Consider the following 25589-nt stretch of genomic DNA (forward strand, 5'->3'; position numbering starts at 1 on the left):
TACAGACCAGTATCACTTACCAGCATCACATGTAAAATCCTAGAACACATAATATGTAGCAACATCATAAACCACTTAGACAAACATAATGTCCTCACACCACACCAACATGGCTTTAGGAAATATAGATCACGTGAAACACAACTAATAGGACTAATTGATGATTTTTCAAAAGGTTTAGATAATAGTGAACAAATAGATGCTATCTTACTAGATTTTTCTAAGGCTTTTGACAAAGTTCACCACCATAGTTTGCTTAAAAAATTAAAATATTTTGGCATTAATGGTTCACTGCATCAGTGGATTAAAGATTTTCTGATAGGGAGAGAACAAACTGTAATAATAAATGGCTCTAAATCAACACCGATAACAGTAAACTCAGGTGTGCCTCAAGGAACAGTCTTGGGTCCACTACTATTTTTAATTTACATAAATGATTTACCAAATTGCATTACCTCAGGAACAAAAGTCAGATTATTTGCAGACGATTGCATAATATATAGAACAATAAAAACAACACAGGACACAGATATTTTACAAAGAGAATTAGATGAATTACAGAAATGGGAATCAAATTGGAGCATGTCTTTCCACCCTGAAAAATGTCAGTTGTTAAGAGTAACAAAAAAAAACTAAAACAAATTAATTCCACTTATCTTATTCATGGCAAACCAGTAACACAGACTAAAAACGCAAAATACCTAGGTGTTATAATAAATGAAAAACTGTCATGGAATCCACATATTGATGAAACTACAAAAAAAATCAAACAAAGCATTAGGATTTATTAAAAGAAATTTCTATAAATCAAATAAGAAAATAAAACTAAAATGTTATTTAACCTTGGGTAGGCCAATAATAGAATATGCATCCTCCGTTTGGGACCCCTCAACTCAAGAAAACATAACAAAAACTGGAACAGACACAAAATAGAGCAGTGAGATTCATAACAAACGAATATTCACATTTGACTAGAGTAACACCTTTAGTAAAATCACTAAATTTAGAAAGCCTTTAGGACAGAAGGCTCAAAAGTAAAGTAGCAATCATACATAAAACACTGAACCATAATCTTCAAATACAAAAACAAAGTTTAATAAAATACTCTGAAAGACACAAAGATAAAGGCACATTCCTCGTCCCATATGCTAGGACAAATTTGTACAAACACTCCTTCTTCCCTAGTGCTATTAGAGCATGGAATGGGTTGCCTGAGCTAGCCAGGAAAACCAGTGACTTGGCTGAATTTAAGTCATTGGTTAATATGCATGACTAAATGCATGACGCGTAGGACGTAATCATCTTCTTTTTTGAAGTAACGTCTGTATTATATAAGATAAGAAGATAAGACAGATTTTGTGGTAACAGCCTGCCGACAAATGCGCCAAACGGCGTGGGATGGTCTAAGTCAGTAAGAATAGCACATTAAGTTTTGTCATCGCAAATCTTATTATGCGTAATTCATTTTGTCGGAGAACATGTCCCTCAAACCTCATGCGACGCTCTGTCACAACCTTACTAAGGGATCGACTCCCATTTTGGCATAGGATTTCCTTGATTTAGACCCGATCTCTATAACTAACTCCTAAAATCCGTCTTAGCCATCTTTGTAGAGACACATTTAGTGCTTTTCAATTTCATTGCACTTTATTAATGGAGCCCAGCCACTGGTAGACATGTGTAACTTCTCTTGACTACGATCTTGAAATTAGGTGACTATTTTACTTTAGATGTTATATCGAAAAGGGAAGTTTTATCGTCAAAATAATCTGTTGGGGGGTTTTAAACCTCAAAACTATCTTGAGGTTTTAAATTTACAAAAAAAACATCTGGAGCCATTTGAAACTCAAAACCCCCCATTGGCTTGGCTACGCTCAAAGAATTTTAGTGCGTAATTTGCTTTTTTTTTTATATTGAAGAGGTATTTTTTAGCATCAAACCCCTCTGAAGGGAAATTTAAACTCAAAACACCCAATCATCTTGGCACATAGCATTTTGATTATGAAATTTTTTTTTATTTTGAAGATTTATTTTTTAGCTTCAAACCCCACTGGCGGGGGGTTTAAACTAAAAAAAACAATTGGCTATGCTCATAGCATTTCAAGTGCGTAATTTGCTTTTTTTTTTAATATTGAATAGGTATTTTTAGCTTCAAACCCAGCTGAAGAGGGGTTTAAACTCAAAACCCCCTTTGGCTACGCTCATACAGTTTAAATGTGTAATTTGCTTTTTCTATTGAAGAGGGGTTTATCGTAAATTTTGAAGAGGGGTAAAAAATCAAAATCTTCCTTAGATGTGCTCTTGGAATTTTGGGATTGTCGTTTGCATTTGTTTTTGTTTTATAGAGAGGGGGATTTAAATGCAAAACCCCCCTGGCAGGGAGTTTTAAACTCAAAACCCCTTGGTAGTGGGTTTCAAACTCAAAACCCTGGTAGGGGGTTTAAAACTCAAAGCCGTGCGGGAGGGGGATTTAATTTCGGAGGGGGTTTGAACCCCAACCCCCCCCCCGTCTACGTCCATGATATATATATATATATATATATATATATATATATATATATATATATATATATATATATATATATATATATATATATATATATATTCGCGGGGGGGGGGGCGAGAAAAAATTCCCACCCCCCTCCACCCGAAAAAAATTCTGGCTTCGCCCATGTCTGTGTTAATTTTACCGTAATCGCTTTTTTAAAGTATTTAGGCCTATAAAAAAGGGATGGGGAACGACCTGAATTCGAACTCATGGCTCAAGCCTCCTCAAGCAGACTCAGATAATGAAGTGCTTACGGACATAGAAGATTGTATAGTTATCTATTGTTTGATTCATGTTTCAAACTTACTTTAAAGCGGCGACCTATAAAGGGGACTAATTCAGCCTATACCTCCACTTCAGTCAAGTACAAAATCTATTTCCCTTGTTCGAGATACCAAACAAAATAATTGCCAATCGTTAATTAACTTTTTAAAAATTGATTCTTGTGTTATTGGGTAAAAGAAATAACTGTAAAAATGTCAACTTGATGCGAGATTGGGTGTCGGAAAAATGTGTACAAGCCTTTTGCCAGACAAACAGAGTGAATTGATATAAGCTTTGTAAAGATACGTCCCCATTCCTAGCACACTCTGTACGCCTTATTAGCGGGGTCTGCACCTGGGCGCCAAGCAGTTGTCTGCATTTTTATCTGCAGAAATGCATTCTTCTGACGTGTACAGTGCACACTTGATCAAAGTCAAAAAAGTGTAGGTCAACTATTTTCATACAGAGAAGGGCCAATAGGAGTTGTGAGAGACATTCGTGGCACGTAACTTGTTAGTAATGTTACTTGGTTATTCAAATGAGGGTGGATCTATAACGACAATGCAAATAAAGAAAAAAATTGTCCATTAAAAAGAAATAGACCAGCTTCGCCGCCTCCCCCTGCGACAGCACTGATTGAGCAGCTCAGATTTAAGGATAAATACTCTGCATACGTTTTATATGCCAGTGAAAGTCAGCTGGTTTCAGTACTCATTCTAAACCGCAGAGAACAGAAATAAAAGTATCTTCAACCTATATAACCCTGGCTGAGTCTCAGACGGGACTTATAAGAATGATAGGCTATGGCATTGAGAAATATTGAGAACCTCTTCTCTTATTTGTTACAGTTTGAATTGTTTTGTTTAAAGTTCTAATTTTCCCACCGATAATTTGCCTATAGGTAGAATTGACCTTCGTTTGATTATCTTTAAAATCATTGCGTAAGACATGTAAAAAAAAACGCTGTCATACTCTCGTGATATAGTTAGGCTACTGTGGTTTTGATTGTTATCTTTATGCGCTTTATCTTTCTAGTGGTCATCAATAGGTCAACCTAAGCATTGTAATAACCGTTAAAGGAAGAAACTCAACGCGAAGAGAACAATGAACAATGACAATACAAGTTTAATAACAGATCCCAAAAACAAGGCTAATATCCACAACCATCAATCATCCTACTTCTGACACCAATATAATAACTTAAGGGAGGCAACTCAACGATAAACATGTTTATTTACACGTGGACATCACACATACACAAAACAACGTCTGCCTTGAACACACCATCTTCATCAGCTCTCGACTTGGGCGGAGATCGTTATCTTCTTTCTAATGTCAACATCCTTCTCAGTCTAGTCTCTTAATAGTGCGCACCTTCTGCACTATCTTGGATGGCGGTGTGCATGGAAAGGTTATAACAGTATGCACTTGGTCTTGAGCCTGACGTCGTTCTCTGTCCATTAAATTAAGGCAGCGTTTCTCAAAATGTGGGGTACGACGTGCTGATGGGCCCACGAGGAAATGGGGCATTGGTAGGCCTATTTGATTTTCCTTTAAGTTGTATTTGCATTGTTATTAATCCACAATCAAGTAAAGTAAAGTCAATCAATAGGAAGCTTTTATCATATAGATATGTAACTAATTATGTTAACAAACTGTGATTTATACACACATTATTTGACCCCCCCTCGAAAGTTTAAGGAGGTGCGGGATCGATACAATGGCCCCCGACCCCACCACACCAAATCGGCAAACATAGGCCAACTTGAGGGGTGGGCGACATGATCTAAAAATGAATAAAATATAAATAATTAGTAATTATTATTAACAAAAATAAAGAATTCGTATACAAATTGTGTGATTTCTATAATTAAATTAGGCCGCCCTGCCCCCTGGATCCGCCAGTCTCTCTAGCTTGCTTGCAGGGTAGTAGCACTTTTCCATGACAAAATTTTAGGAGATTTTAGGAGGTTTTTTAAGGATGAAATGTATGCTATGTGTGTGTGTTTCCCGTCCGATTGTGTGATACATAGTAAAACATACACAAAACTAAGCCAAATCAATTATTAAATTGTTATTTGATTTTTAAAATAATAAATATCTTGCCAATATGCCACAGAAAAAATGTTATCAGCTGTGGTATGTCCACAGAAAATGTAATGAAAGTTATCTTTTAATCAAGTAACAACTTGACTGTCATCCCAAAACCTCAAACAACCATTTTTTTTCAAAGATTTATTTAACAACATTACAAATGGTTGCTTTTCCCTTTTTTAAAATAAGAAACATTTTTAGAGATGCCTTCATAATGTGTATTCTCTGTGATGGAATTGTACATTATTAGTTCCTATGTGTACCTTATAGATACTAGAGTCATGGTGTGTATTTGAGGTAATGTTTTCATTAGCTAACTTAAATCCTTCTCATAAACAGAGCCTGTAATATAAAGGGCAATATAGGCCTATTTGAATGTTTAGTTGACATTTGCTTACTAAAAAATGGCTTTTGGATTGGGGGGGGGGGAGGATTAGACCTATTCGCGTTTTTTATTTCCTAGCAGAATCTTTTTCAACCATATAGTTTCCCTGGCTTTTACGAGTGAAATAATTTCACGAAAATTCGCAGACTTTTCACTGCTGTGTGAATATTATCTTCACTAAATTTACAGAAGATCTAGACTCTAAAGCTAATTCGCTAAAATTCGTGGACTTTAAGTCACTAAATTGTGCGGACTTTTCACGGCTGTGTGAGAATTATCTTCACTAGATTCTAGTGATTTCGAGTAAATCTAGAGTCTAGATCTAAGTCACTAAATTTGCGGGCTTTTCACTTCGTTGTGCTAATTATCTTTATTAGACTAGTTTAAGTGATTTAGGCTAAATCTAGAATCTAGCGTAGAGTAATCTAGACATTAGATTATCGAGATAATTAAATTGACTAAAATTCACTGAGTTTTCAGGTTAGGTGCGAATTATCTTCACTAGATCTAACTTAGATCTAGATCTAGATACTATTACTAGATACTAGCTAGATCTAGAAGATTTACGGACTTTCCACACGAAGTCACTCTTACACTTACAACAGATTTTAGGTGAGGGAGGGCCCGGAGGGATGTAGCCTACAAATTTGTCTGGTAATTGCTCTAATAATAGACAATAGTCACTACAGACTAGATCTAGCGTGTCTTTAGTGGTAACAATAAATGGAAACAAACATTTCTACGCTGACTTCAGAAAAATACTGCCAGGTGAAATGCTTGCTTAAGCCAAGGCCATCTTCAATCACGAGGTCGCGCTTCACAAGTGGGTGAAAGGCGGTGCAGACGCGTCACTGGTCAGCTCATTAACACAGCCAGCCCGTAACGTCATGCGATCAGAATGCCTAGTTACGCTGTTGTTGTTTTTTTCCCGCATTTTTAGCAAGAAATAAGCAAAACTATATTTTAAAAAAAAATATTGGGTAAAAATTTTAGGAGAGTGGACAAAATTTTAGGAGATTTTCGGCAATTTTTAGGAGAATTTTAGGATTTTAGGAGACTTTTCATTTTTTAGGAGCGCTACGAACCCTGTGCTTGGGGGAGGAGGCAACTTATTTTGAGAAACACCGCGTTTGTATATTTCCAGCATTTCACGCTCTAGAAAACAAAGTTGTCTCATATTTGACGCAAGGAGTGGGCCGGGGTTTAAAAAAATATGACACTGGGCTTGTCCCTCTTTAAGAAATTAGAAGATAGACTCTATCGGTCTATTTTTTTTAAAAAATCACAATGTCAATGTATATATGTAGTGTGGGCTACCAACTTTTAATGGTGTCCTTAAACTCTATTCTCGTACGTCTTATTAATGAGGTACTTACTATCCAGGGGCGGACTGGGTATCAAAATCGGCCCGGGCATTACCATATAAACCGGCCCACAAATGGCAATTCATATATTTTCGGTGTGGGAAGGATATTTACCCCACTCCGCAATATATATATATATATATATATATATATATATATATATATATATATATATATATATATTAGTGTGTGTGTATATGTAATTAATCTTCATTACATTCTTATCTTTCATTCTTTCAAACGTGTTTTTTTTTCTACCCTAGGATACGCTCTTCCTATGATTAGTGGAAAGACAGTACACACCGCCAAATGGCAGCTATAGGGAGTCGGGGGAGCGCTGCGAGCTCTCCACAGTGGGTCCGGGGCGAAGCCCCGGAACCAAGCATTATTTCCGTTATTTTAAGCTTTAAAAATGCATATTCTGAGGTATCTACAATGCAATTAGCCTGCTACTCTTCCGCTAAAAAATTCAAAAACCAAATCTGCTATTCAATGGAGTCCAGCGACTGATAGAAAATGGTAAAATGCTTTAGTTTTTGTATTGGAGGGGGAAGGGAAACCACAAAAACCCTTTTGGCTACGCTCATAAAATTTGGTGACTGTAGTTTGCTTAAGTTGGCTGCACTGGGGCAGTAAGTAAAGTTTCCCTTTCAGACAAAGAGGTCTGAGGCAAGTGATGGTTTGAAGACCCTCCCCTCCCGGCTAAGCCCATGTGTTATATTATAGGTGTAAGCCTAATTCTCTACAAAATATATAAAGTTTGATAACGCATCGAAAACTGGATGTATGCATTCGTAGGATTACATAACGTATTCTATTTATACATGTATGTTGTCTGAAAACTATAAACAATACAACAGCAGCCTAATGAGTTTGAAGCTTTTTGGTATTACTTATAGATTACAGACGTTTCTTCAAAAAAAAAGATTGTTACGTCTTACGCATTTCATGTGTCAATCTAGTCATGAGTTGATCTGTGACTTAAAATATTCTTAATCATTGGTTTTCCTGGCTGACTCAGGCAACCCATTCCATTAAAAGATAAGAGAAAGCAGAACGGTTAGAGACGCACTTACTTAATGTGAAAAGCTCTTGCTTACTCCTAGTACATTCTCAAAAAACGCGATTTGTGTATGAATATACCATGACCCATTATTTAAAATATAAATCTCCATTCATTAAATATCGGATGTGACAGCGCTATATAAATTATTGTAATTATTGTAATAATTTTCATCATTAATGACTTCATACTAAGTTGCTCGACCGACTAACACACTCTTTTGTTCTGCGACAATTACAAGAAAAATGCAAAAGCAGAACTTAAACCTATACGCTGCCTTTGTGGACCTCACCAAGGCTTTCGACACGGTCAGTCGCGAGAGTTTGGCGGAACAGATCGCTCCGCCTGCTTACAAAATCAGTGTCTACCAGGCGGTGGTTCTCTCAACTCTTCTGTATGGCACTGAGACATGGACACTATACAGGAAACATCTAAGACTTCTTGTGCGCTTCCACCAAAGATGCTTGCGCTCCATCATGGACATACGGTGGCAAGACCGCACTACAAACAGCGATGTCCTTGCGAACGCCGGTATGGACAGTATAGAGGGACTTCTTTTGGTCCGACAGTTACACTGGGTAGGGCACGTATCCCGTATGTGAGACGAACGTATGCCAAAGGCAGTCTTTTTTTGATTAGCTAAAAGGTGGTCGACGTAACAGAGACGCCCCACAGAAACGCTTCAAAGACCAGCTTAGGCGTCAACTTTCATTGGCTGAGATGCGGCCTCAGAACAAGACAGCTGGAGGTCACTCACGAAGGCCGCGGTATACACATTTGAGACCAAAAGAAAGTCTGCTGTCGAGGACAAACGCAGACGGCGCAAAGAAAATCTAAATCGACCACCTGCGGACAATGGTTATGTTTGCCCTGGATGTGGCAAACTATGTAGATCTCAGCTCTGGCTGTGCAGCCACGGGAAATACTGCATTCCTCACTAATCTTCGGACTCGAAGACTAGCTTTATTATCATTACTAAGCATAAGTTTGCCATTAATTATAATAGTATAAAAATTGATTTAGATCTAGATTTACTTTTTTAATTAAATAATATTTTTTGTAAGCCCCAAGTGTAGTATTTTTAGATCTGTGTTATTAAAAATAAACCAAAAAACTTACTGTTTCTTTTCAAATCGCAGAAAGTAGAGTTTTATACCCATATTGAGCTGTGAATAAGTTGAGTGGCTTGCAATTTCGCGGCTGTGTGTATGTGTTAAAGTTAATTTCTATTGTATTGTTAAAGAGCTAAATTGTCGCGCCTTTTTTTTTTTTTTTTTTTTGCTGCGTTATATCAATGTTTTCTAACTTAACATCTCTCATCCCTCTTTTTGGTTAAATTTCATTGGAACCATTAAAAGACGGGGGAGGGAAGGAGCAAAAACAAATTGGAGTGCTATCAAAGGCCAATGCCGACCAGCAAAACGAGTAGGCCAAACACAACCTCGAAGACATCAAAGCAGTCCATGCCGCTCGTGCATAGCAGAACGTACAGTCTAACGTTTTGCAAATGATAATACGTACAGTGAATAGTGTTTTTTTTTTTTATATATTCTTGTTGAATTTCAAACAAAATTAATTGTAATAAGAATTAAAAAAAAAAAAAGAAAACGTTTTCGGGCCTTTGTGTCCTGCTGCTGTCACTTTTGTTTTTTAAGCTGTCTGCATTGAATTTTTTTTTCTTTGGTCGCGACCAGACCGGCCCATTTGGTACCGGCCCACCGGGCATTTGCCCGTATAGCCAGTCCGCCCCTGTTACTATCCAAAGTGTTGTCCCTAGTGGACGTGTGCACATTTTAATTATAGATCTATGTCTCTCCGTTGTACAAGATTAGAAAAATAGTTTGTGTGGACATTTATTTTACACTAAATAAATTAAGCTTTTGCTATGTTCAGTTCCTAGCAATGGAATTATAGCATCAAGGATATCAGATATATAGACTGCCGGATTTCGAACGTTACCGGTAACATGTCTAAGTCAAATAAGACTGAGACCCAAAACTAGTAGACTATAGTCATTAAATAGACTGCAGGCCTATAGATCTGTAGACATCTATAGTAGACTTGTGACTAGGTTTTTTATCTAAATAAATCTATAAACATGGAGTAGATTTCCTTAAGTGTGTTAGATCTAGACCTAGAAAATAGTTAGCAAAATAACTTATAATTAATAAAAATGCATTTAGATTGATAACCTTGATCTAACTTGTCCTATAACTAACCTTAATGCTATGTACTATGCAAATTAATCGCTATCTCAATTTTCGAAAAAAAAAAAAAAAAAAAAAACTTCAGTTAGTCTTTAATAAACCGCTGTAAAGTTCATGACAGAAGAGGTTACGTTTTCACGTGACATAAAGTCATGTGACAGATCCAGAGCCAAAGTTTTGGCAAAGATGAGTTGCCGTATCAGTTCTAAACAACATCCATTTATGCATTTCTCTAAACCACGCAGCATTTGCACAATGTATAACCCCCTGTCTACTTATTCATTAATTTTAATTCTTTTTTTTTTCAATACAAGTATTTTGCATGGACTTAACGTGGATTATAGTCATTCGTATCTAGAACAAAGTCGCCACAATTTTAAAGGTAATTTTAAAATTTATGATTATTTTTATATATTATTATTATATAAGGCCCATTACCATGCCTTATTCATTGACTATTGGCTTTACAACATTAAGCACCAATAATGGGTCTAGATCTAGATAAATAGACCCGAGCACTTTTTGTTTTGCTTGTTGACCATACATCTGATACATTGTAGTTTGTCTTCTTGGCCAATATATAATAGAATATGCATCCTCTGTTTGGACCCCTAAACTCAAGAAAACATTAAGTGATGATTAAGAAACTATAGAACAGACACAGAATAGAGCAGTGAGATTCATAAAAAAATGAATATTTACATTTGGGTACTGCCTACATTTAATTAGTGATTAGAGTAGGCCCTAATACCTGCCTTAAGTAATATCACTAAATTTAGAAACCCTTCAGGATAGCAAAGACTTAAAAGTAAAGATACAATTTTACATAAAGCATTAAACCATAATTTTCAAATACAAAAACAAAACTTAATAAAATACTCAGAAAGACACAAAGAAAAACGCACATATTCCTTGTTCCATATGCTAAGAACATTTGTACAAATGCTCTTTCTTTCCTAGTGCTATTAGAGCAGACATGGAATGGGTTGCCTGAGTCAGCCAGAAAAACAAATGACTTGGCAGACTTTAAGTAATTGATTAGTATGCATAACAAGGTTGAGCTAGGAACAGGCGTAGGGCATTTAATCATTTTCTTTTTGGAAGTAATGTTTGTATTTTATAAGAAGAAGAAGACGTCTTCAAAATACATTATGATGCACACTTATAATATAGATGAAAGAATAGAATCTAAAATTACACTTTTGTACCCATCATAAACTTGTAGGTGCAAATATACATCACATGAGTACATCAGATGAGCCAAATGAAGAATGGAGCTATGTCCAAGTGAGACCCAAGGCTCACCTATTTTACTGGCTGTATTACACCACTCACCAGTCAGGTTATAAAAACAGACCACTTATTTTGTGGCTTCAGGTAAAAAATATTTAGGTGGTAAAGTTATTGTTGCTTTTTATATTTGTCCTTAGATAATAATATGAGGTTTCATGTGGAAGGGTTTTACTTGAGTTTGTGAACATAAATATAGTATAACCTAACATAATGAATCCATTGTCTACATTGTTATGCTCTTGAGTAAGCCAAGATCTAAAATTCACACTTTTACAAAGAAAAGAAAGAAAAAAAGCCTTATCAAATAAATCAGGAACTTTTAGACTTTTTTTTAAAGAAAAGAAAGGCACTATTTAGAAAAATTGATGTATAGCCCATACATCCTGCAAAATTGCTAGGGATGATCATAGGGTTTAATCTCAGGCTCATTAATTAAACAGATCTAAAATGCATACTTAGTCTACATAGCTAATATGTGTACATTATGGGAGATAACTCTGAATTATTTTAAATAAAAATTATCTGAACAGATACCCAATATTTTTAGAGAAGACTAGACACATTTTTATATCAGTATTTTCATTATTTGCATCAATCCAATACTTTAATTATAGTCTCATAGTTTATATGCATTATTGAAAATGTAATTAAAGACTCACAGTCCATTTATAATGTAGGCCTACAATGTTGCACTGCAATTCTCTGATATAATGAAAAGATATAATTAATGCAACTTCTTGAACAATATACTTTATATGATTTATTAATTATTATGAAGATTTACAACTTCTAGACCTTAGATTTATTTTAAATATATTTTAAATAATATGAATATATACTTTTATTTTGCTTACTTTACAAAAAATAACAGGGGGGACCTGGTGGCTCAGGAACAGGTTTTGGTAACTTTGAAGAACTTGGTCCTTTAGATGGCAACCTCAAACCCAGAAGTACAACATGGGTAAGAAAATGTCAGCCTTATGTGCTCTCCTTATAATTGCTATTTATTGTTGAACTTAGACCTATACCTATTCTCTATGTCTGTTTCATAGCTTCAGACAGATAGTCTTTTATTTACACCTTTCTCTGTTTATGTTTATGTTTCATAGCTTCTGACAGCTAATCTTTGATTTGTACCTTTCTCTATGTCTATGTTTCATAGCTTCAGACAGCTAGTCTTTTGTTCATCGATAGTCCTGTTGGAACTGGATATAGCTATGCAGAGGATGATTCAGCATTTACAACAAATGTGGCAGAAATATCTAGAGATCTGTTAAGCTTGATGAAAAACTTTACAACTACATACAAAGATTTCCAAGTAGGTATCCTTAATCTCATAATGTCATACAAAGTTATATTGTAAACATATATCTTATGCTGTTGATCAATTACAGAACTATTTTTGAAATGTTTTCAAATATTAGACACCTTACAATACATTCACATGTCTTCATGAAAGATTCTGAAATGTGCTATGCATGATTGGTGCTCATGTATCTAGTAATGAGAATTAGTGATTATAATGAGGGGTTGATTTTCATTATTTATATTCTAAGATACATGGAAATGTATTGTTTAAAAAAAACAACACACGCAAATATGAATACAGTTGTTTAAAACACATAAACTTATACTAACACATGTACACACTAAAAATATTAATATGGTTTACACATGTACGCACTAAAAGTACTATTATGGTTTATAACATACTCACTGTTACTGACCAAAGCTTAATCTAGTCTTGAATATTTGACTTTATGGGAAAAAATTATGACCTCATCTTACATACAATGAAATTATGTTAATAAAAATAGATCATATATTTCTATTTGAGATTGATCTAAAAAGAAAGACATGTTTGTAAATGCTATAAAAGTTAACAAACCTTCAATATTGTCGAGGAAAATGTGTTCATTTAATTAATATTTTTAGCAAATATTTATATTTTAATTTCTTTTGTGCTTTATTCATTCTGAGTTACATTGTGTTTATGGGTGAACAAAGGATACTTTAAAAATTATTACCCTAACAAGAGATAGACTAAAGAAAAACACATTGTAACATTCACACAAACATGGTTTAACAAACACATACACATTTACACTAAGGATGTTACACACATAATTAACATTGTTTAAATTTCGCACAGACTTACACTAACATTAACACATATATGCTTATACTAAAATTGTTTAACATGTATAATAGATTATGACATGTTTATAATAAAGTAATAAAGATCTGATGTGAATTAGGACACTCATGATTGTATATTAAGTTTTTCTTTTTATTTATTTCTAACAGAACATTCCATTTTATATATTTTCTGAGTCTTATGGTGGAAAAATGACAGCAGATTTCAGTTCAGTTTTATACAATGTAAGTTAAGACATGTTTTTGTTGTTTTTAAATAATGAGTTATTGGTTAAGATAAAAAGCTGAAAAAGTTTTTAAGACCAATATATAAGGATAGTCTAATTTTCTACTGAAGTTGTTTTTTTTTTTATTAAATCTGTTTTATTAACATCATTTTAATTTATTTACATTTTTTGTTTCAATCATTTCTGAAAATTAAAATGAGTAGTTTAAAGCCTTAAGATTTATATTACATTGCTTTAAGATGCACTTCAGAAAAGAGCAGTAGTACATCTATATATGGTACTTTAAAAAAAAAAAATATAGTTTAAGAATGTGATATCTTGTTTTTGAAAAAGTCAAGTTTATTGGTAAATAAAATAGTGACAATGAAGCTCTTAGTCTGTTTTTGTTTAAATTGAGTTAAAATAAAAATCTCCTATATATATAGCTAGTTTTACTTACAGTATTCAAATTAATTTAACATTAAAAATATATTTTTAAAAAAGGACAAGTGATTTAAAAACATGTTCTTAGTAACATTTTCTATCATTTCATTATTAATTTTGTTTGCAGGAAATACAAAATGGTGGAATTAAAATGAATTTTCAAGGTTTTGCAATGGGAGACTCTTGGATATCTCCAGTAGATTCAACAAATTCTTGGGGTCCTTTCTTGTATGCAACTGTAAGTTAATTACCCATTACCAAGTTAAGGAAATTAAGATTAACAATTCTAGATTCTATAAAAAATATTTTTTAGCTTGTGAAGCTTGAAAAAAAAATTTTAACCCAATATTTGATGATCATTTTTAGCCATTCATAAGAATAAGTTAAATGAAAGACGTCTAATCTCTATCTGTCTAGTAAAAATGTTTATCTTATTAAATTTAAAATGACATAATTTTTCAGTCTATTGTGGATCTAGCAGGAATGCAAAGAATTAATGCTGCTGCCAAAAAAGCAGAAGATTTGGTGAAACAGGGTAAGTTGGTAGAATAGTTTTGCTTTGAAAAAAAAAGATGTAGGTGTGTGTGTGTGAGTTTTTTGTTTGTTTGTTTGTTTGTTATTATGTTGTTTTTATTTAGATGTAGGTGTGTGTGTGAGTTTTTTGTTTGTTTGTTTGTTTGTTATTATGTTGTTTTTATTTAGATATTGTAGTTATTATGGATCTAGTAGTAATGATGAGCTACTCAGACTAAATTTGCATTTGTTTGAACCAATAAAATTATGTTATCTTATCATAAAAGTAAGATTGACAACTTAATTTTTTTTTTAAATTGTATTTCCTGAACATTTTTGAAATGTAAATGTTGCACATTAATTTGTTCCAATCTATATTTAACATATTTCTATCAAAAGGAAAGTTCGAAGAGGCAACTGAAGCTTGGAGTCTAACAGAAGGAGTAGTTAGTGCTGAAAGTGGTGGAGTCAATTTTTATAACATACTAGACTGGGATGGCGATGCTACCTTGTTTAGCAAATCAGGAAAACCTGATCTTAGAAGTCCTATAGGTTTGTAGGATCTAATATGTTCATGTCCCAAAATGTTGTTTATCATGGAATATTTATTTAATGTTTGTCAGAGAAACTGTATTTAATCTTGTTCATAAAACATTTATATTTAGGCCTATTTAATTTTTGTCTTAGATTATTTACTAAAACATATTGTTTTTTATAGACTATGTAATTTGTTTTTTTGTCATTAACATATTATTTCTAGAAAATGTTTTTATAGTTAGTGGCACAAGTATGTAGCATACAAATTGAGTTCATGCAGTGTTGCAATTAACATTTAATACTACCTACTCATTATCATAGAAAGTTCACTTTAAAAGTTAGTATTTATTTGTCACAGAAATAAATCTCAGGATATATTTTAGCTCATTTTAGTACAATATTTTTTAATAATGCTAAAACATTTTTGTTAGTTACCACGAGAAATAAATCAGAATTTTCAAATAACTGGTCACTTCAATTTAAAAGCTGCATTTATATGTGTACATAAATTTAATTCATTTTGGATGATTTAGATAAGCTGTATAATCGCCATGTGCGTGTGATGCAGAATGACGACCTAGATGCTCTGATGAATGGGCCAATTAGGAAAAAACTAAAAGTTATTCCAGACAAAGTAACCTGGGGAGGTAAATCCTGCAATTTCATTTGCTACATTCATTAAAATAGTTTATTATACAAATTTGTTCTAATTTCAATATGTTAAATTATTGTCAGTATAGAGAATGTAATGACAAATTGTTATTTTCTTTAAATTCCTAGTCCTATAGTAAATGAAATGACTTGTATTTTGGGTATGACTAATGTAAATAATTATACTAAAACTTGTGAATACATTTCATACCTGTACGTTCAACTGGGTATCAGTACCAAAACAAAATGGTCAGACTAATAATCTGCACACATTCACAATCAACATATGGAATACTATCAATAATTATTCACATACTTTGTTCAATTTTAGGTCAGTCTGGCACTGTCTTTGAAAAGCAAGCTGGAGATTTCATGAAAAATGTTACATCTACAGGTACAAGATAAACAACTCCTTAATTGATAGGAAAAATAAATATTTGTAAGCTTACTTAAAAATTTTGAAGAATTAGTTCTGACATTGCTAATCTTTTTAGAGGTTTAAAAAATTATCGAAGCAATTAATTTCTATCTACAGTAAATAATCTTGTCAATAACTCAACCCTCAAGGTGATCATCTATAGTGGACAGTTAGATTTAATCTGTGATGTCTTAGGTATTCTCTTTTTTCCATTCAATTTTTTTTTTAGCTCAAAAATTGTATTATCAATTATTTTATTTCTAGTCTTGCTCCATGCAATTTTTTTATTTGTAAATTTAGGAACTGAAACCTGGTTCTACAAATATATTGACAAGTCAGCACCGTTTCAAAAACAGCCAAAACAAAATTTAAAATGTGGAGAACAGCCTGGCGTATGTTTTTATTTAAAGGAATATGAAAACTTGAAGTTTTTTTGGGTACTGGATGCTGGTCATATGGTAAGAAGATTTTGACTTAAATATGCTGGCTTTAAAGAAATGAAATAAAAAGAAAACTAATGCAACAATTAGAAAATGGTTTCACATGATTGATTTATTTCCTTTCAGGTTCCCACAGACAATGGCCCTGGTGCTCTGGCCATGGTGAACAATATTATAAAATAATTAGTTTTGCTCTGGCCATGGTGAACAATATTATAAAATAATTAGTTTTGCTTAAATCATAACATTTAACATGTACATTTATCACTCAAGTATTTATTTATTTCTATATATATTTATATTTTTTGTATTAAAAAAATGCCTGTATGATCAGCAAGATTTCCAGAAATAAAGCAATAATTTGAGAAATGGGAAATGTGAAATTATTAAATTAAACCAAACACTTTCTCACTAGTAGTTCAATGAAATATTAAACAACTTTAAGTAAATATAGAATATAAAAGAAGCTACTTTGTAAATTATTACTTTAGATTTTTTCAATCGAGGGCCGCATTAAAAAGTCATTAGGAATTGGGGGCCGCATATATAAATATGTATTTACAACTTAAAAAATATACAAGTATACTGTATTAAACATTTACATCTTTTTTTACACTACCAATTGAGGAATTACTACAAGATTTAGCGATTTCTGAGACTAATTTTACGAAAAATTTTAAAATTTTGTTATTGCCTTTTTACATCACAACAATTCGATTGTACTGTTGTACTTAATGTAAAATATTTAATTTTACACTTGCGCATAATGTTTCGGAACTGTGGTGGAACTAGCTAACTAGTTGTTATCCTTGTGACAGCTGTCAAATAAGTCTGTCAGTATCGAGTTGTTCTTACACTTGTTTTTTTTTTTTTCAAACAAAAAAAGTCTTGTTCACGATTTATGTGGACCCAAATAATGTTAAAATTTAGCATCAAGTTCCCGTGGAAGGTCGTAATTTGCTTGGATATATTTCGTTTTTGAGCTGATTCAGCTTCTGTACTTAATGGTAATGGTGACGTGAGGATATTGAAAACTGGTGTTCTAAAATTTGTATTTTAAATTTAACAATTCTTGTACTTTTTAACCATTTTACTAGAAACCTTTCGGCAAAGGAAAATTATTAAACCTGTTTTCACTTGCTTGCCTGAAGAAATGGAAAAGTTTTGTTTGGAAAGATGTACAGACATTTTTTGTGCAAGCAACCCAGTGAGATACGATGAAAAACACGAAGTCTGTCTTCACTCTTCTTTAGAAATATCACTCACAAAGTCACAGTCAATGTCCTTCAAGGGACATAACAATTTCTTCCTTGAGATCCCATATTCTTCTCAATACCTTGCCCATGCTCAGCAGACTCTACTGTGATACCAAACATTGGAATGTTTTGTTTTCACATCTTCAAGTACTTCTCGGAACTGTCTGTGGTTAAGTCCCCAAGCTCTGATAAGTTTGACTGCTGATAATTGGGTCAATAACATGTTTGATATTCAATGCAGTTTTATGCAAACTTTCCCGTGTAGCGTTGGGATATTGTTCTTTAATTTATTTTAAAATAACTTTTTACTCAGTCAAAGCACGGGCTCCATCAGTTGTTACACTTGCCATCTTGTTCCAAGCCAACCCAACACAGTTCTTCATAGCATTGAATAAATACTGGCCTGATTTTATGTCTTTGACTAAATGGATGGAAATATTGCAAACAAGCATAATCTTCATTTGCTTTAAACTTTTTAGAATGACATGCAGAGACAATGTTTCTTTAGCCTCTTCATCATAAGAGATAAGAAGATATTTAAAAGTATTTAATTATTTTTTTTCCCTTTATTATATTGTTACGATTTCTCCTACTCGGGCCTTCTGTAAACACTGCTAAACACAACACAACACATCAACACATCAAGAACCTGACAACAAGAGCTCCACAATAATCTGGTACTAATGAGTGAATAAGTAGAAGACAGCCAATACGACACAATTGGCAACACATCAACAACTAAAATGTTACATTGTACATCACCGTACACAACTCTACTGTCTCAATTTCTTCCTGGACTCGTACTTAACACTTGAGGACTCGACCAGGACCGACTTCATGGCCGACTAACAGTCCTGGTCTCAACGCTCTCCGGTCTTGAACTGCCGCTTTCTTACACACTGTCACTCGTACCGCAGGCTTTCGATCACATGACCATAACATTGGTCATTTTGCGTGTAATCGTAGTACTGTCCCTTGTCCATGGCCCCGCTGACCTTAGTGATTCACGTGTGTGTCAGCTGAGCCTATAGTTAACCCTTCTGCGCTGCCAATAGGGTCGTAACACTGCCCCCTTCTCAGATTTGTCCGTCCCGGACAAAATCTATCACAAGACATGGGCAGTGGAGGTGAATCGATGCAGAAGGTGGTCTATCGGTGGGGGCGACAATGGGCTTATATTGCCATTTCGATGGAGTCATCTGCGTTGTATTCGGTGTATGTCTCTTTCTCCTACTCCAGGTGACCTTCACCTGGCTGCACTGACGTCGTGGTTGCATCGCCGTGCACTTTGGACTCAGCAAACGTCGCCTTCTTCGGTCGCTGACTTCTGAGGGCAGCCACTTAACACACGGGGAGGGATGGGATGTCAGGACTGGGGTCACCAAGATCGTTGGCCTATCAGGTTGTTTCATAGGGCTTTCAAGAGACAGGTTTTGGGTATGGGTATCAGGTCCACAGGAGGGGAAATAGTGGCACACATCATCTTCAGGCTTGTCCGGAGGGCAAACTAGTGGAGCAAGTTGGCAGCACTCCACTTGCGAAGGACCCTCATCTTCAGCATCAGGCTCCAGTTCACTTACTTGACCATCACCAGGGTTTCGCACTCTGGTCTCGTCAGCTGGACAAACATTTGTTGGGTACAGACCTTGCAGATGGGTTTCTTGGAGTTGGCGTTCTCCCTGCAAAGCTCGACACACAAAGTTCTCGCCAAACATCTGGGTGCAGCCATCAGGAACAAAAATCAGATTATATGCAGACAATTGCATAATATATAGAACAATAAAAACAACACAAGACACAGATATTTTACAAAGAGAATTAGATGAATTACAGAAATGGGAATCAAATTGGAGCATGTCTTTCCACCCAGAAAAATGTCAGTTGTTAAGAGTAACAAAAAAAACTAAAACAAATTAATTCCACTTATCGTATTCATGGCAAACCAGTAACACAGACTAAAAACGCAAAATACCTAGGTGTTATAATAAATGAAAAACTGTAATGGAATCCACATATTGATGAAACTATTAAAAAATCAAACAAAGCATTAGGGTTTATTAAAAGAAATTTCTATAAATCAAATAAGAACATAAAACTAAAATGTTATTTAACCTTGGTTAGGCCAATAATAGAATATGCATCCTCCGTTTGGGACCCCTCAACTCAAGAAAACATTAAGAAACTGGAACAGACACAAAATAGAGCAGTGAGATTCATACTTACTTACTTACTTAGGTCCTCCCGCGCCGTTCGGCGCATTGGGCGGCAAGCTGTCTCCATAATGATCTGTCACTGGCAATGTCTGAAGCCTCTTCCCATCTGGTGTCCACTGTTCTGAGGTCCTCCATGAAGGTGTGTCGCCAGGTAATACGAGGACGTCCCTGTTTGCGCTTTCCTCGTTTTGGCTTCCATGTTATCGCAACTCTTGGTGTGCGTAATTCATTTTGACGTAGAACATGTCCCGCAAACCTCATGCGACGCTCAGTCACAACCTCACTAAGTGTTCGACTCCCAGTTCGGCAAAGGATTTCCTTGTTTGAGATCCGGTCTGTGTAACTGACTCCCAAAATCCGTCTCAGCCATCTCTGTTGAGCCACATTTAGTCTTTTCTCAATTTTGACAGATGACTTCCATGTCTCACATGCATATGTAGCAGTTGGAATGACGATTGTGTTGAGAAGGTGTATTTTTGTCTCGAGTCCAATGGCTTGGCTAGTCCAAATAGGCTGCAGCCTTTGGAAAATGCTCCCTGCCTTTCCTATTCGGCACGCTACATCATGGTAAGCATCTCCATCATTTGTTATGATGCTGCCAAGGTACGTGAACTTGTCCAGCTCTTCAAGCTTTGACTCGCCAAGTCTGACGGGGACACCCTTTGCCTTATATCCCACTCGCATAATTTTAGTCTTATCCAAGTTTATGCGGAGGCCAATTTTGGGTGCCTCTCTGTCTAGGCTCTCCGTCATTTCTTGAATGCATTTATTTGTAGCCCCGAGTAGTGCAATATCATCAGCAAAGTCCAAGTCCGTCAATTGGAGTTGTTCATGCCATGGAATACCAAAGGCAGTCTGGTTCATTGCTCTCCTCATTATGTAGTCGATGGCTAGGAGGAAAAGGAAGGGAGATAAGATGCACCCCTGTCTAACACCTGTCTCGATTGTAAAAAACTCTGTTGTTCCCTCTTCTGTTTTAATGCAGCAACTAGACTGACTGTAAAGGTGTCGTAGGATCTGGACGAATTTTTCTGGTATACCGTATTCTCTAACTATTTTCCATAGTGATTCTCGGTGGACACTATCAAACGCTTTTTTGAAGTCCACGAAACTGATCGTTAGCCGTTGTTGGTACTCAAGACTTTGTTCTATGATATTTCGTAAAACGAAAATCTGCTCTGTACATGATCTGCCTCTTCGGAAACCTGCTTGTTCTTCTCTGAGCCTTTCATCTACAGACTGTTGAAGCCGTCTCAACAAAACAGTGCTGAAAACTTTGCCTGGGACAGAGAGGAGAGTAATGCCCCTCCAGTTGTTACAGTCTGCCAAGTTGCCCTTTTTTGGAAGCTTTACAATCACTCCCTTTTGCCAGTCCTCTGGGACTTTTGAAGTTCGCCAACAGAGATTTAAAAGATCAGTCATTCTGTTAACAATGCACTGTCCCCCATATTTTAGCATTTCTGCTGATATCATGTCTAGTCCTGGTGCTTTGTTATTCTTTAGCACTGCAATGGCCATGGTAACCTCCTCAGCAGTTATTGGGTCTGTCTTGACCTTGAGATCATTGTCTGGAGAGGGGTCCTTGAATATGTAAGTTAGGTCTGGCGACAGTTGGTTAAGGGTCTCTTTAAAGTGCTCTACCCATCTTGCATCCTGTTCTTCTTTCGTTAACAAAGTTTTGCCTTGCTTGTCTTTTATTGGTGCCCCATGTCCACTCTTTGCTCCAGTGAGATCTCGGACAATACGATGGAGGGTTTTTGTGTCATTTCTGCTTGCAGCTGCTTGTGCCTCTTGTCCCTTCTGCTCAATCCAGTCCCGTTTATCTTGCCGACAGCTTCTCTTTACTTTCAGATCTGCTTCCCTATAGGCTTCTTCCGCTAGGCTGCGATCCTGTGTTTCATTTTTCTGATCTCGTCTACGTTTGGCCTCTTTCCTCTCATCTATCAATTTCCATGTTCTGTCTTGTATCCACCGTTCCTTGTATGAACCTCGCCTCCTTCCGATAACTCCGCCATATGCCGGTCCCAAGCCCGGGTGAGAAAGGAGGAGGGTTTGGCGTGGGGCTAGCGACCCCACCCTGTAAAACCACTATTGCTACAGAAACGGCAAACTCGACACATAATGAAAACTATACATGCGGCGAGGGCGGCCAAACCCTGATGACGGTGTTGGATCAAAGCCAACTGGAAGTCCAATACCCGATACATGGCAAGCCTTTCAACGCAAGGAAACCGACTCTTATAGGCACGTGGAATGTAAGAACCCTGAATCAATGCGGTAAACTGGCCCAACTTTTAAGAGAGTTTGACTCATATCGGCTGGACATCCTTGGGATCTGCGAGATGCGGTGGACGTCAAGTGGAAAAATAATCAATGATGGCAAGACAATAATATATTCAGGACATGACAAGGAGCACATTGGTGGTGTAGGAATCATCATGTCTAAAATAGCAGCTTCAGCGCTAATTGCTTGGAAGCCGATCAGTGACCGCATCATTACAGCTCGACTCCAAACAAAGCAAATTAAAGTCACTACCATCCAAGCTTATGCCCCTACAGAGGATGCAGAAGATACCATCAAAGATCAGTTCTATAATCAACTACAAACCACTCTTGATGAAACACCTACTCACGACCTAATTCTACTGATGGGAGATTTTAACGCCAAAATCAATCCCAACCGAACTGGCTTTGAATATGTAATGGGACCATATGGCTCTGCAGAAAACATCAGTGATAATGGCGAGCGTTTGATTTCTCTCTGCGCATCCAACAGCCTTTCAATTGGAAACACATATTTTAAGCACAAACAAATACACAAAAAAACATGGCGATCACCAAATGGAGAAACCTTCAACGAGATAGATTACATTTGCATCTCCAAACGATGGAGGTCATCTCTGTTAGACGTGCGGACCCGCAGAGGAGCTGATATCGGCTCAGACCACTACCTTGTCAGTGGCAAATGTAAGCTCCGATTGAAACGCCAACCAAAACGAGCCACACGACCCCGCCCATTTAATGTAGAGAAGCTTAAAGACGGCAATACTGCAGCACAGTTCCAATTGAAACTAACGAACCGCTTTGAGGCTCTTGCAGATATATTGACCCTTGAAGAAGAGTGGGCCAACTTCAAATATACCACTATTGGGTGCGCAGAAGAAGTTATCGGAAGGTGAGATTCATAACAAACGAATATTCACATTTGACTAGAGTAACACCTTTATTTAAATCACTATATTTATAAAGCCTTCAGGACAGAAGACTCAAAAGTAAAGCAGCAGTTATACATAAAACACTGAACCATAATCTTCAAATACAAAAACAAAATTTAATAAAATACTCTGAAAGACACAAAGATAAAGGCACATTCCTCATCCCATATGCTAGGACGAATTTGTATAAATACTCCTTCTTCCCTAGTGCTATTAGAGCATGAAATGGGTTGCCTGAGCTAGCCATGAAAACCAGTGACTTGGCAGAATTTAAGTCATTGGTTAATATGCATGACTAAATGCATGACGCGTAGGATGTAATCATCTTCTTTTTTGAAGTATGTCTTATTATATAAGATAAGATAAGATGTGGCCCGCAGGTTGTAATTTGCCCACCCCTGCTTTAGATGAACTGCTATTCTAGTATAAAGTCATTTTGATAGACAATCTTTATAAAAAAAATATTTTGGAAACAAGCATAACTCTTTTAACTATACTACCCCCCCCCCCCAAAAAAAAACAAAAAAAAACTATCAAACAACAAAACTTTATCTTTCTTTGCATTGACTCATGTATACACACTCACACTTTTTAAAAATTTTTATTTCTAAAACTTACAACATAGACATATATATATAGACTGGACGATAAAGAACAAATTATTATCGGAAATATTTGTGAAAAGATAAGTTTGTAGATCCACATCACAAACCTATATATATTTGCCTATGTCTATGATTATAAAACAAAGACAAAATATTGGGAATATGGCAGTTTTGCACTTTTCAAAACTAAAGATCAAAGGTATATATTGGCTAAAATGTTAGTCCTAGAATTTATAGCTCAATCGCCGCCATTTTTTTTTCACATAGATATAGTACATAAAACATATTGACTCCCCCCAAATAAAAATAACTTCCTACTTCCAGTCTATATTTATTTATGTCTATGACTTACAATTTTTAAAGTCTCTTTGTGCTAGCATTATTGAACACTCACACTGTACTTATCTATTGGTGCTCAGTTTTGTAACTTTTGGAGTGTAAAATACAGGAGATTAGATTGTTATAATAGGTCAAATGTATTTATCTAATAATAATAATAATTTTAGGTTATGAGTATTGTTGTTGTTTTTTTTTTTTTAATAATAGTATTAGGAGCTTATATTTTTTTTATTTGGCTTAGAGATTTCAACTATTAAATACATTGGACAAATACATTAAACCAACAAAAAAAAATTTTTATGAATCAAATTTTATTACAGAAATAAGCAAAACATTTTAATGCAGTACGCATATAAATAAACTGTACTCAAGTTTTTACATACCAAAAATTAAAAAAAAAAATCAATATACATAAAAACCATTACAACAGTCTAGACTTTCTAGGTCATGCTGGTGGGTATGGACAAGATCATTTCAAACTCACAAACATGGAGGTCACTTGGTGAGTTATAGTGTTGGAATGTCTAACAAGTGAAAAGTAGTTATGGCAAACCAGTAAATTAAAACTCAAGAGAAAACATGTTACTGAATTTAATTATACCATTCAGATTAAAACTTAGGCTACCTTTGAAGGTATTAGCCAAATTGCCAATCGCTACTTGGTTAATGGTCTTCATTTCAATTACTGTCAATGCTGGAGTTTCCAAGGCAATTTGCTTTGAATGCTCTTTTGGTTGTTACGTGCGCAGCATAGTGTGAATGTGGAATGGTGTGAATGTGCATTGAAATCAAAGTTTTTATCAACACATTATTAATTGTAACTCAAGATTAAAGTCATCATAATCTACCATATATGAGTCTGTTATTGTATCATTAAAAGTCTCATCTGTATGTAACAGTTGTGCTTGTTTGTTGTATGTTATTCCTTTCATAAAGAGTGTAGAGTTTGCCCCTTTAGAATATTTCCTATTCGTGCAGTATGATGGGATGTGACTCATACAATTTATAGGCTATTGTTGCTTCTGTTGATTGCTTATAAAGGCATTAAAAGTGATTATTTTTAACTTTGTTAATTATTTTGTTTATGTAACAAAGGTGCCCCACGGAAACACTTTAATGACTAACTTAGGCACCAACTTGCTTTAACTGACATAGAAATGAGACCTGGCTTCAGAATGAGATCAGGATCACTTAAAAAGGCCTCGCGATACATCTTTTTGAGGCCTAAAGAAAATCCATTGTCGAGGATGGAAAAAAGAAAATCTAAATCGACCACTGGAAGACAATGGTTTTGTCTGCGCTGGATGTGGCAAAGTATGTAGGTCCCAGCTGCAGCTGCATAGCCACTGAAATACTACATTCCTCACTAACCTTCAG

The 25589-nt window shown here is 35.3% G+C and overlaps 1 protein-coding gene across 2 annotated transcripts; it reads left to right on the plus strand.

Moving 5' to 3' along the window:
* The first annotated feature begins 10055 nt into the window (after positions 1 to 10055).
* On the plus strand, positions 10056 to 25062 carry LOC106055217 (retinoid-inducible serine carboxypeptidase-like). 2 transcript variants are annotated; one of them, XM_056020106.1, is made up of 15 exons: positions 10056 to 10307; positions 11151 to 11302; positions 12090 to 12179; positions 12381 to 12536; positions 13526 to 13600; positions 14153 to 14263; positions 14488 to 14560; positions 14938 to 15090; positions 15609 to 15722; positions 16058 to 16120; positions 16262 to 16339; positions 16445 to 16602; positions 16711 to 16733; positions 16775 to 20046; positions 23229 to 25062. In XM_056020106.1, exons 1-14 carry the CDS (start codon positions 10112 to 10114, stop codon positions 16806 to 16808), a joined length of 1476 nt encoding a protein of 491 aa, XP_055876081.1. In that variant the 5' UTR covers positions 10056 to 10111; the 3' UTR covers positions 16809 to 20046; positions 23229 to 25062. The 2 variants fall into 2 exon arrangements, with proteins under 2 accessions (XP_055876081.1, XP_055876080.1); XM_056020105.1 differs by having other exon boundaries at positions 16711 to 20046.
* Positions 25063 to 25589: the final 527 nt, after the last annotated feature.

The sequence above is a fragment of the Biomphalaria glabrata genome, chromosome 2 (genome assembly GCF_947242115.1).
Source record: "Biomphalaria glabrata chromosome 2, xgBioGlab47.1, whole genome shotgun sequence".
Taxonomy (NCBI): Eukaryota; Metazoa; Mollusca; class Gastropoda; family Planorbidae; genus Biomphalaria; species Biomphalaria glabrata.

Excerpts from the sequence above, each read along its gene's own strand:
- LOC106055217 (XM_056020105.1), top strand. The coding sequence starts at position 10,112 with ATGAGTTGCCGTATCAGTTCTAAACAACATCCATTTATGCATTTCTCT. Across the intron at positions 14,561-14,937 it reads AGAAGATTTGGTGAAACAGG|GAAAGTTCGAAGAGGCAACT; the intron begins GTAAGTTGGTAG and ends TTCTATCAAAAG. Across the intron at positions 16,340-16,444 it reads TTTAATCTGTGATGTCTTAG|GAACTGAAACCTGGTTCTAC; the intron begins GTATTCTCTTTT and ends TTGTAAATTTAG.